Source organism: Procambarus clarkii, chromosome 56 (assembly GCF_040958095.1).
Source record: "Procambarus clarkii isolate CNS0578487 chromosome 56, FALCON_Pclarkii_2.0, whole genome shotgun sequence".
Taxonomy (NCBI): Eukaryota; Metazoa; Arthropoda; class Malacostraca; order Decapoda; family Cambaridae; genus Procambarus; species Procambarus clarkii.
Genome location: NC_091205.1, coordinates 25,438,954 through 25,451,775, shown reverse-complemented (window position 1 = coordinate 25,451,775; position 12,822 = coordinate 25,438,954). Strand labels below are relative to the sequence as shown.

Genomic DNA, 12,822 nt, shown 5'->3' with positions numbered 1-12,822 from the left:
ATCCCGGAGTACTTGTTATGTCTCTACCTTTCAATGGGACTATTTTGCACTTCCTGCCAATATGAGTTCCTCTAATATTTTTTGTGTAAATTATTATGTATCTCTCGCAAAATACAGATTTTAAACATTTTAAGCTCTTCCAGTAATTTAGATGTTTTATTGAATGGATTCGGGATGTAACAAATCTTTGCAATTTCTCCAGGTGAACATTTTTGTCAATTTTTAAATGGACTTGTTATAACATGTAGTAATATTCCATCCTAGAGACACTATAGTGTTTTGAAAAGTAACATCGTTTGTATGATGTCTTGTTTGTAAGGTTTCTTGCTCTTGCTACACGTCGATAGATCTCACATCAACCCACTAGGTAAACAGGTATGAAAGGAAAGATAGTTAAGTAATAAGCACTTATAATTGATCATAGATTAAGGCATAGATTATACATAGATTAGTATTGCATTTCATCATAATAAACTATCATCCTAGGATTATAAGAACATGAGTTCGTGGCACCTTGCTTTAAGCACCGCATACTTGTGATAGAAAAATTATATTAATCATGTGGGTGAAATATTTGAGTCAGCCGTGTGTGGCGGGAAGATGACGTCACGGTGTCCATTAGCTCCTGGAGCCACTCAACAGGTAGGACTCAGTTGCCTCCGGGCAGTCACAGTGAGCAGTTGTGTAATGCGTCTCGCTCTGATACTTTGTCGTATGTTTATCGCGGTTAACGGTGATATTATATTGTTCTAATGGCACCTACCCAGGAACTAAGCAAAGAAATTATTGATCGAAATAATTTATTTGACTCAAGTGATGCAGCAAACGAAGGAAATTAGTGATTTGGTCGGCGCAAAGTACCTGCGGCGGCCACAGGTGAACGATAACGACCCTTTAAAGTGTCTGGTGTTATCCTTTGGCCTGGACGGTACAGCTACGGTCTCGCTTCCTGCAGGTCGGCGTTCAATCCCCGACCGTCCAAATGGTTGGCCACCATTCCTCCCCCCCCCCTCCCCCCCGCACCCACGTCCCATCCTTATCCTTATCCAAGTGCTATATAGTCGTAATGGCGTTGCAGTTTATCCTGATAATTCATAATTCATACCAAGTGATAACTCCATGGGTTCGCTTCATAAAGGATTGGCCAGGTAGTAGGCATCCATCAGTCTCGGGAGACTATGGAGTTGCGCTCTGAATGTCGGTCTGGAGTGACCTCTCCAGGGCACAATGCCAGGGGGTAGGTTGATACGGGGGTGAGAAGCTGTCACCCATGCAGCAGGTCCTACCCCCCCCCCCCTCCCCTCCCCCCTCTCCACGGCGGCGATAGTCTCGAATGGAAAGGCAAACGCCAATACGATTGGTTCAGGCCTGGATTTCGATTGGTTAACAGCCTGGATTTCAACCCAAGTTGAGCACCTCTGCCACCTGGAGGGCGTCAGCTCCAGACCCAAACTTGAGGCCGTCTCTTAACATCTCACCTGCAACAACTACCCCGACGTCTCCAAGCCGGAAGGAAGAGAGAAGGTCACCCCTAACCAAGTATTATAAGGTAATATACATCTTACTATCATTAGTCTTATGTCTTATGTGTGTTGTAGGGAAGGCGTGTACACGATGCACATGTACATTGATCATACTTGCTCTGTAATGATTAATGTACATGACGTGACATTGGAAAAGCATTGATAATAATAATAAGGCGCTGATCAGGCACTCGCTCATTAAAATATTAATCTGTATCAAGTTACTACAAATAATGGACGCGCCTTACTGTTTGTTCGTCATTGAGGCTATGGGGCAAATAGTTCTAAAATCAGATTAATTAGGGATAGTGGATGTGAAGGGTAGGGAAGGTGGTGAAGGGTAGGGAAGGTGGTGAAGGGTAGGGAAGGTGGTGAAGGGTTAGGGAAGGTGGTGAAGGGTTAGGGAAGGTGGTGAAGGGTAGGGAAGGTGGTGAAGGGTAGGGAAGGTGGTGAAGGGTAGGGAAGGTGGTGAAGGGTAGGGAAGGTGGTGAAGGGTAGGGAAGGTGGTGAAGGGTTAGGGAAGGTGGTGAAGGGTTAGGGAAGGTGGTGAAGGGTAGGGAAGGTGGTGAAGGGTAGGGAAGGTGGTGAAGGGTAGGGAAGGTGGTGAAGGGTAGGGAAGGTGGTGAAGGGTTAGGGAAGGTGGTGAAGGGTAGGGAAGGTGGTGAAGGGTTAGGGAAGATGGTGAAGGGTAGGGAAGGTGGTGAAGGGTTAGGGAAGGTGGTGAAGGGTAGGGAAGACGATGAAGGGTAGGGAAGACGATGAAGGGTAGGGAAGACGATGAAGGGGTAGGGAAGATGGTGAAGGGTAAGAAAGGTGTTGAGGGACTAGAAAGCTTGTTGTGATGATGCTTGTAGATGGGGGAGGGTATTTAGCGGTGCCTGGGTTGTGAAAATGGTAAGGATGATCACATTGATGACAATGGTTGTTAGCAGTTTAGATGGTTACAGCGTAGAAAGTTGTTTGTAGTAAAGATGGTTACAGTGATGAAGTTGGTGTTTAGTTAAGATAGTTCCAGTGATGAAGATAGTGTATAGGGAAGATGGTTAGAATGGTGAAGTTTAAGTACTAAAGATGGTGATAGTAGTAAGGAATGTATGTATAGTGAAGATGTGGGCCTCCGTCGCCCGAGCAACGCTGGCCAACCACTTGGGCTGGACGGTATAGAGCGACGGTCTCGATTCGTGCAGGTCGGCGTTCAATCCCCGACCGTCCAAGTGGTTGGGCACAAATTCCTCCCCCCCCCCCTACCAACCACTTGGGCTGGACGGTAGAGCAACGGTTTCGCTTCATGCAGGTCGGCGTTCAATCCCCGACCGTCCAAGTGGTTGGGCACCAATCCTCCCCCCACCCCCCCGTCCCATCCCAAATTCTTATCCTGACCCCTTCCAAGTGCTATATAGTCGTAATGGCTTGGCTCTTTCTCCTGATATTCCCCTCCCCCCTCCCACTGGTACATTAATTTATAATGTAAATGTTCACTAGCAGGCTGTGTGTGTGTGTGTGTGTGTGTGTGTGTGTGTGTGTGTGTGTGTGTGTGTGTGTGTGTGTGTGTGTGTGTGTTTACGGGCTATTCGTGCCCGTGCCACCTCTTGGGTGGTTTAATCTTCATCAATCAATCCTTAGGAGGCTGTGTTTGGGCTTGTCAGCCTCTCTGCACTTCACACGAGCACCTATACATACATCAGTGCACAAATATATTATTAATAACAGTAATATTTAAGTCTATAAAAGATAATGTCTGATTTTCCAAGGATGGAGACTAAGAGTCAGTTTCACGAAGCAGTTACGCAAGCACTTACGAACCTGTTCATCTTTTCTCAATCTTTGACGGCTTTGTTTACAATTATTAAACAGTTAATGAGCTCCGAAGCACCAGGAGGCTGTTTATAACAACAGTTGATTTGGGACAGGGGTCAGGATAAGGATTTGAGATGGGACTGGGGGAGAGGGAGTGATTTTGGAGAGGAAAGTGGTGAGATGGAAGACAGGGGGTGACAGAAGGAGTTGGGGAGAGGTGGGGAAACGTAGACAGAGGAGGAAAAAGGGAGAATAGGGATGAAATGGTGTTCAATGCCCCGACCGTCCAAGTGGTTGGGTACCATTCCTTCCCTCCGTCCCATCTTAAATCCTCAACCTAAATAGCGCTTCCAATTGCTTTATAGTCGTAATGACTTAGTACTCTCAGGTGGTTAATAACTTACCTGATACACTTCACACACACACACACACACACACACACACACACACACACACACACACACACACACACAAACACACACTAAGCTAAGCTAAGCAGCAAAGTAAAAGGGCATGGAGAAACTATAGGAATAACAGGACACTGGAGAGCAGAGAAAGATACCAGAATGCCAGGAATGAATATGTCAGGATGAGAAGAGAGGCAGAAAGACAATACGAAAATGACATCGCAAGCAAGGCAAAGACTCAGCCTAAATTGTTGCATAGCCACATTAGGAGAAAAACAACAGTAAAGGAACAGGTTATGAGATTAAGGATAGGGGCGGAAGGATTCACTACAAATGACAAGGAAGTGTGTGAGGAATTGAATAAGAAATTCCAGGAGGTCTTCACCTTAGAACAAGGAGAAATTCCAGAGGTAAGTGAGGGAATAGCTAACCAGGAACCACTGGAAGAGTTTGAGATTACCAGTGGGGAAGTAAGGAAGTGTTTACTAGAGTTGGACGTGACGAAGGCTATAGGCCCAGATGGAATCTCCCCTTGGGTTCTAAAGGAAGGAGCAAGAGAACTGAGCCTACCACTCTCCATAGTGTATAACAAATCACTGGCAACAGGGGAACTGCCAGATATTTGGAAAGCAGCTAACGTAGTCCCGATATACAAGAAAGGGGATAGACAGGAGGCACTGAACTACAGGCCAGTGTCCCTAACCTGCATACCATGCAAGCTGATGGAGAAGATTGTGCGAAAAAAACTAGTGGAGCATCTGGAGCGAAGGAACTTTGTAACACAGCATCAACATGGGTTCAGGGATGGCAGGTCCTGCCTCACAGGGTTACTTGAATTCTACGACCAGGCAACAAAAATAAGGCAAGAAAGAGAAGGGTGGGCAGACTGCATATTTTTGGATTGTCAGAAAGCCTTTGATACAGTGCCACACAAGAGGCTAGTGCGAAAGTTGGAGATGCAGGCTGGAGTGAGAGGGAAGGTACTCCGGTGGATAGAGGAATACCTAAGCAACAGGAGACAACGAGTCTGTGTGAGGGGTGAAGTCTCAGATTGGCGAGACGTCACAAGTGGAGTCCCGCAGGGGTCAGTCCTCGGACCTATACTGTTTCTGGTATATGTAAATGATCTCCCAGAGGGTATAGATTCGTTCCTCTCAATGTTTGCCGACGATGCAAAAATTATGAGGAGGATTGAAACAGAGGATGATAGTAGGAGGCTACAAGATGACCTGGATAGACTGAGTGAATGGTCCAACAAATGGCTGTTGAAGTTCAACCCGAGTAAATGCAAAGTAATGAAACTAGGCAGTGGAAACAGGAGGCCAGGCACAGGATACAGAATAGGAGATGAAGTACTTAATGAAACAGACAGAGAGAAAGATCTAGGAGTTGATATCACACCAAACCTGTCTCCTGAAGCCCACATAAAGAGAATAACGTCTGCGGCATATGCGAGGCTGGCTAACATCAGAACGGCGTTCAGGAACCTGTGTAAGGAATCATTCAGAATCTTGTACACCACATATGTAAGACCAATCCTGGAGTATGCGGCCCCAGCATGGAGCCCGTACCTTGTCAAGCACAAGACGAAGCTGGAAAAAGTCCAAAGGTATGCTACTAGACTAGTCCCAGAACTAAGAGGCATGAGTTATGAGGAAAGGCTGCGGGAAATGCACCTCACGACACTGGAAGACAGAAGAGTAAGGGGGGACATGATCACAACCTACAAAATCCTCAGGGGAATCGACCGGGTAAACAAGGACGAACTTTTCAACACTGGTGGGACGCGAACAAGGGGACACAGGTGGAAGCTGAGTACCCAAATGAGCCACAGAGACGTTAGAAAGAACTTTTTCAGTGTCAGAGTAGGTTAGCAAATGGAATGCATTAGGGAAGTGATGTGGTGGAGGCTGCACTCCATTACACAGTTTCAAAGTGTAGATATGACTAGAGCCCAATAGGCTCAGGAATCTGTACACCATGTTGATTGACGGTTGAGAGGCGGGACCAAAGAGCCAGAGCTCAACCCCCGCAAGCACAATTAGGTGAGTACAACTTAGGTGAGTACACACACACACACACACACACACACACACTGTGGGAATTTTAAGGAAGACTGCTAACATTTAACGAGTTACGTTGCTTTCATTGGATTCCGTCCCAGAAAAAGTATTCAGTACCACACAATATTCCAGTTCAGGAGACAAGTTGAGACCCCACAGTACCAGGCTGGAGGTCACCACGGAAAGAGTACATATTAAGCTACTGGTAAGCCAGTAGAAGGGGTACTTGGCCTAGTGCTTCAAGGTGGGTGTCCTTAAAGCCCCGTCTGTGTCCAACTGTAACGTTACAAGGGAGTCACTAGGCAGAGTAACCAGTTCCCCCGATATATTTATGTTTATTAGCTATTGATTACGTGAAACGGGTGTCATTGAGACTACACCTAGTGTACTACTCCCGGGTGTCCAACGGTATATGGTGGGGGCTAACTATGTACTAGGGGTACCTTTGTCTGTGTTGCAAGGGGGGGAGGCGGTTCTTACAGTGTTACATACAGACCCCCTGCTGTGCTAGGCACCTGGTGTTATACACCTGTATTATAGTGTTATACACCTGGTGTTATAGGCACCTTGTATGTTACAATCAGACACCTTCGTGCAATTCTCCTGTCTAATAATCTCCAAACCCTGAGACAACAGCATCGTCTTCATCACAACAAAAGAAAAGTATTAATAAATACCCAAAATTCAGAATTATTTTTATCAAATTAAACAAAAAATGAAATCTACAATGTAGAGCGTCTTCTATATCGGACTTTTTGTTGCGTGTCGGAGCCAGGGAGCCTGAGTCCCGAGGCAACCTCTTCCTGCCGGAGGGGACTCTTCCAGGCCCGCTCCCTGAGGGACAGAATCTTCCAGGCCAGCTCCCAGAGACGAAGGGTCTTCCAGGTCAGTTACCTGAGAAGAAGGGTCCTCCAGGCCAGCTACCCGAAGATTGTCTTCCAGACCAGCAGCTCCCAGGGGAGAAGGGTCCTCCAGTCTAGCTCTCTGAGAAGGGTCCTCCAGTCCAGCTCTCTGAGAAGGGTCCTCCAGTCCAGCTCTCTGAGAATAGGAGTGCTCCAGGTCAGCTACCTGAGAAGGATCCTCCAGTCCAGCTCTCTGAGAAGGGTCCTCCAGTCCAGCTCTCTGAGAATAGGAGTGCTCCAGATCAGCTTCCTGAGAAGGGTCCTCCAGTCCAGCTCTCTGAGAATAGGAGTGCTCCAGATCAGCTTCCTGAGAAGGGTCCTCCAGTCTAGCTCTCTGAGAAGGGTCCTCCAGTCCAGCTCTCTGAGAATAGGAGTGCTCCAGATCAGCTTCCTGAGAAGGGTCCTCCAGTCTAGCTCTCTGAGAAGGGTCCTCCAGTCCAGCTCTCTGAGAATAGGAGTGCTCCAGGGTAGGTCCCTGAGAAGGGCCCTCCAACCCAGGTCCGACGGACAGGTCTTATAACCTGTATCCCTGATGAAAAAGTTCCGCCCACGGAGGAGAAGTCTCGAGCACTACAGGTGAGCGGAATTATCGAGACCGAGGGCAACTGTTGCACGTTCTCGCCCCGGTACCATCTGCCCACAGGTAATTCCTCCGTAGTCGTGTTCGGGGTCCACACGCCCCACAGCGCCTAGCTCATGCTCTCGAACCCCGAGACAAACGAGACCTTCCTAATCTCCATAGACATGAGGGCGTTTGACGGGTCGACCCGCATGAACGCAAGTGGGATTAGAGGCCGGAAACTTATCGCCGGAGAGTAAACCATTAAACTAAGTCCACGAAATCCTCTTTCTCTTAAAATATTTGGCGTTTCCTACTCATGGTTTTCACTTCTCAGGAACTAGAGCGTGATCGCTCCTATACCAGGCCGGGTAAGAAACTCCAGCGGTTAAATACAAGAACACTCCAAAGGCCAGTGAGGTGCATCCAGCGGTCAACTTCCGGCATTTCACCGTGTTCGAGGTAGCGTCTTGCGAAAAGGCCAGCTGGGATTTCTTGGGTACGAACTACCAGAACCAAAGCGGAGGTTCGAAGCCGAAGGACTTTGATCTGGACACAGAGTTGCAAGAGATTAAGAAGGACCTGGAAAATAGGATAATTTTAGTGGCGCGTAAAGAAAAGCTCATCTAATCTAAAATCGATTACGTCTTTAATGAAGACATTTAAGCCATTAACGACTCCATAGCACCGTACACGACCATCATGAAATTTTATGGATTAGAAGTTCCTACAGCAAACGAGACGACTGTTGACAGATGGGTTGAAAACGTCAAGCTCTCCACTTAATTTTAACCTGATTCTAAACCAGGTCCTTAATCTCCACCACAACCAAAATTGGTACCACAACCCACACAAGAACCAAAATTGGGACCACAACCCACACAAGAACCAAAATTGGCACCACAACCCACACCAGAACCAAAACCAGCATTTTAGGTCTTTGGTTCTTCACGTCAACCTACACCACAACCAGAACTTCTGCTGGTTCCGTTGGCACCTCAACGTTAACCAGCACCAGAACCAACACCAGAACCAGCACCAGAACCAGCACCAGAACCAGCACCAGAACCAGCACCAGAACCAGCACCAGCACCAGAACCAGCACCAGAACCAGAACCAGAACCAGAACCAGAACCAGCACCAGCACCAGCACCAGAACCAACACCAGAACCAACACCAGAACCAACACCAGAACCAGAACCAGCACCAGAACCAGCACCAGCACCAGCACCAGCACCAGAACCAACACCAGAACCAACACCAGAACCAACACCAGAACCAGAACCAGCACCAGAACCAGCACCAGAACCAGCACCAGAACCAGCACCAGAACCAGCACCAGAACCAGCACCAGAACCAGCACCAGAACCAACACCAGAACCAGCACCAGAACCAACACCAGAACCAGCACCAGAACCAACACCAGAACCAACACCAGCACCAACACCAGCACCACAACCAGCACCACAACCAGAACCAGCACCAGAACCAGCACCAGAACCGACACCAGAACCGACACCAGAACCAGCACCAGAACCGACACCAGAACCAGCACCAGAACCAGCACCAGAACCAACACCAGAACCAACACCAGAACCAGCACCAGAACCAAAATTGGCACCACATCCCACTCCAGAACCAAAATTGGCACCACAACCGGCACCACAACCAAAATTGGCACCACAACCCACTCCAGAACCAAAATTGGCACCACAACCAAAATTGGCACCGCAACCAAAATTGGCACCACAACCAACATTGGCAACACAACCAAAATTGGCACCACAACCAACATTGGCACCACAACCAACATTGGCACCACAACCAACATTGGCACCACAACCAAAATTGGCACCGCAACCGGCACCAAAACCAAAATTGGCACCACAACCGGCACCATAACTAAAATTGGCACCACAACCGGCACCACAACCGGCACCATAACTAAAATTGGCACCACAACCAGCACCAAAACCAAAATTGGCACCACAACCAAAATTGGCACCAAAACCAAAATTGGCACCACAACCAAAATTGGCACCAAAACCAAAATTGGCACCAAAACCAAAATTGGCACCACAACCGGCAACAAAACCAAAATTGGCACCACAACCGGCACCACAACCAGCACCATAACTAAAATTGGCACCACAACCGGCACCATAACCAAAATTGGCACCACAACCAAAATTGGCACCACAACCGGCACCATAACCAAAATTGGCACCACAACCGGCACAACCAAAATTGGCACCACAACCGGCAACAAAATCAAAATTGGCACAAAAACCGGCACCAAAACCAAAATTGGCACCACAACCGACATCAGCACCAGAACCAGAACCAGCACCAGAACCAGCACCAGAACCAGCACCAGAACCAACACCAGATCCAACACCAGAACCAACACCAGAACCAGCACCAGATCCAGCACCAGAACCAACACCAGAACCAACACCAGAACCAACACCAGCACCAGAACCAACACCAGAACCAGCACCAGAACCAGCACCAGAACCAGCACCAGAACCAGCACCAGATCCAACACAAGAACCAACACAAGATCCAACACAAGATCCAACACCAGATCCAACACCAGAACCAACACCAGAACCAACACCAGAACCAGCACCAGATCCAACACCAGAACCAACACCAGCACCAGAACCAACACCAGAACCAGCACCAGAACCAACACCAGATCCAGCACCAGAACCAGAACCAACACCAGAACCAACACCAAAACCAGCACCAGAACCAGCACCAGAACCAACACCAGATCCAACACCAGAACCAACACCAGAACCAGCACCAGAACCAGCACCAGAACCGACACCAGAACCAGCACCAGAACCAGAACCAGAACCAGCACCAGAACCAGAACCAGCACCAGATCCAACACCAGAACCAACACCAGAACCAACACCAGAACCAGCACCAGAACCGACACCAGAACCAGAACCAGCACCAGAACCAAAATTGGCACCACAACCAACATTGGCAACACAACCAAAATTGGCACCACAACCAACATTGGCAACACAACCAAAATTGGCACCACAACCAACATTGGCAACACAACCAAAATTGGCACCACAACCAACATTGGCACCACAACCAACATTGGCACCACAACCAACATTGGCACCACAACCAACATTGGCACCACAACCAAAATTGGCACCGCAACCGGCACCAAAACCAAAATTGGCACCACAACCGGCACCATAACTAAAATTGGCACCACAACCGGCACCATAACTAAAATTGGCACCACAACCGGCACCATAGCTAAAATTGGCACGACAACCGGCACCATAGCTAAAATTGGCACCACAACCGGCACCATAACTAAAATTGGCACCACAACCAGCACCAAAACCAAAATTGGCACCACAACCAACATTGGCACCACAACCAAAATTGGCACCAAAACCATAATTGGCACCACAACCGGCACCATAACTAAAATTGGCACCACAACCAAAATTGGCACCAAAACCAAAATTGGCACCACAACCGGCACCACAACCAAAATTGGCACCACAACCGGCACCAAAACCAAAATTGGCACCACAACCGGCACAACCAAAATTGGCACCATAACCAAAATTGGCACCACAACCGGCAACAAAACCAAAATTGGCACAAAAACCGGTACCAGAACCAAAATTGGCACCACAACCGGCACCACTATCAAAATTGGCACCACAACCAAAATTGGCACCACAACCGGCAACAAAACCAAAATTGGCACCACAACCGGCACCACAACCAGCACCATAACTAAAATTGGCACCACAACCGGCACCATAACCAAAATTGGCACCACAACCGGCACAACCAAAATTGGCACCACAACCGGCACCACTATCAAAATTGGCACCACAACCAAAATTGGCACCACAACCGGCAACAAAACCAAAATTGGCACAAAAACTGGCACCATAACCAAAATTGGCACCACAACCGGCACAACCAAAATTGGCACCACAACCGGCACCACTATCAAAATTGGCACCACAACCAAAATTGGCACCACAACCGGCAACAAAACCAAAATTGGCACCACAATCGACACCAGCACCAGAACCAGCACCAGAACCAGCACCAGAACCAGCACCAACACCAGAACCAGCACCAGAACCAACACCAATACCAGAACCAGCACCAGAACCAACACCAGAACCAGCACCAGAACCAGCACCTGAACCTGAACCAGCACCAGAACCAGCACCAGAACCAGCACCAGAACCAGCACCAGAACCAACACCAGCACCAGAACCAGCACCAGAACCAGCACCAGAACCAGCACCAGAACCAGCACCAGCACCAGCACCAGCACCAGCACCAGAACCAGCACCAGAACCAACACCAGCACCAGAACCAGCACCAGAACCAGAACCAACACCAGAACCAGCACCAGAACCAACACCAGAACCAGCACCAGAACCAACACAAGAACCAACACCAGAACCAACACCAGAACCAGCACCAGAACCAGAACCAGCACCAGAACCAACACCAGAACCAGAACCTGAACCAGCACCAGAACCAGAACCTGAACCAGCACCAGCACCAGCACCAGAACCAGCACCAGAACCAGAACCTGAACCAGCACCAGAACCAGCACCAGAACCAGCACCAGAACCAGCACCAGAACCAACCCCAGAACCAGCACCAGAACCAGCACCAGAACCAGCACCAGAACCAACCCCAGAACCAGCACCAGAACCTGAACCAGAACCTGAACCAGCACCAGAACCAGCACCAGAACCAGCACCAGCACCAGAACCAACACCAGAACCTGAACCAGAACCAACACCAGAACCTGAACCAGCACCAGAACCAGAACCAGCACCAGAACCAGAACCAACACCAGAACCAGCACCAGAACCAGAACCAACACCAGAACCAGAACCAACACCAGAACCAGCACCAGCACCAGAACCAACACCAGCACCAGAACCTGAACCAGCACCGGAACCTGAACCAACACCAGAACCTGAACCAGCACCAGAACCTGAACCAGAACCTGAACCAGCACCAGAACCAGCACCAGAACCAGAACCAGAACCAACACCAGAACCAGCACCAGCACCAGAACCAGCACCAGAACCTGAACCAGCACCAGAACCTGAACCAGCACCAGAACCTGAACCAGCACCAGAACCTGAACCAGCACCAGAACCTGAACCAGAACCTGAACCTTGATTACACCGGCTCCAACTTAACCCGGACTTGGATGAGGACGAGTGGGGTTTAGAACCTGCGCGCTAATACAGCAATAATGTGATGATGTGCGCTTGTTACTTGACCTCCTGCTGCATGGGTAACAGCTTCTCCCCTGAATCAACCTACCCTGGCTTAGCGCAACTCCATAGTCTCCTGAGACTGGTGGATGCCTACTAGGTATTACGATTTCAAGTGTTCTTACTCCTACTTTTTTTTTTTTCCTAGTTTTCATGACCCAACTACTTGGGCTGGACGGTAGAGCGACGGTCTCGCTTCATGCAGGTCGGCGTTCAATCCGACCGTCCAAGTGGTTGGGCAGCATTCCTCCCTCCCTGT

At 48.8% G+C, this 12,822-nt stretch overlaps 2 protein-coding genes across 2 annotated transcripts; one reads left to right on the top strand and one right to left on the bottom strand.

Moving 5' to 3' along the window:
* Positions 1–6,531: 6,531 nt before the first annotated feature.
* On the bottom strand, positions 6,532–7,465 carry LOC138353218 (variable charge X-linked protein 3B-like). Its single transcript, XM_069306102.1, has 2 exons — positions 7,418–7,465; positions 6,532–7,137 (listed from the first exon to the last, which is right to left on the bottom strand). Exons 1-2 carry the CDS (start codon positions 7,463–7,465, stop codon positions 6,532–6,534), a joined length of 654 nt encoding a protein of 217 aa, XP_069162203.1.
* Positions 7,466–7,570: 105 nt separating this feature from the next.
* LOC138353217 (cell surface glycoprotein 1-like) lies at positions 7,571–12,465 on the top strand. Its single transcript, XM_069306101.1, has 6 exons — positions 7,571–7,622; positions 8,264–8,981; positions 9,218–9,336; positions 9,581–10,436; positions 10,625–11,298; positions 11,924–12,465. The coding sequence occupies exons 1-6, from the start codon at positions 7,571–7,573 to the stop codon at positions 12,463–12,465; spliced, it is 2,961 nt and encodes a 986-aa protein (XP_069162202.1).
* Positions 12,466–12,822: the final 357 nt, after the last annotated feature.

Coding starts and splice junctions, on each gene's coding strand:
- LOC138353218 (XM_069306102.1), bottom strand. CDS start 7,465: ATGCGGGTCGACCCGTCAAACGCCCTCATGTCTATGGAGATTAGGAAG. Junction 7,138..7,417: donor TGTCTATGGAGATTAGGAAG/GTCTCGTTTGTC, acceptor TCCTATTCTCAG/AGAGCTGGACTGGAGGACCC.
- LOC138353217 (XM_069306101.1), top strand. CDS start 7,571: ATGGTTTTCACTTCTCAGGAACTAGAGCGTGATCGCTCCTATACCAGG. Junction 9,337..9,580: donor CAAAATTGGCACCACAACCG/GCAACAAAACCA, acceptor AACCGACATCAG/CACCAGAACCAGAACCAGCA. Junction 10,437..10,624: donor CCACAACCAAAATTGGCACC/GCAACCGGCACC, acceptor CACCACAACCAG/CACCAAAACCAAAATTGGCA.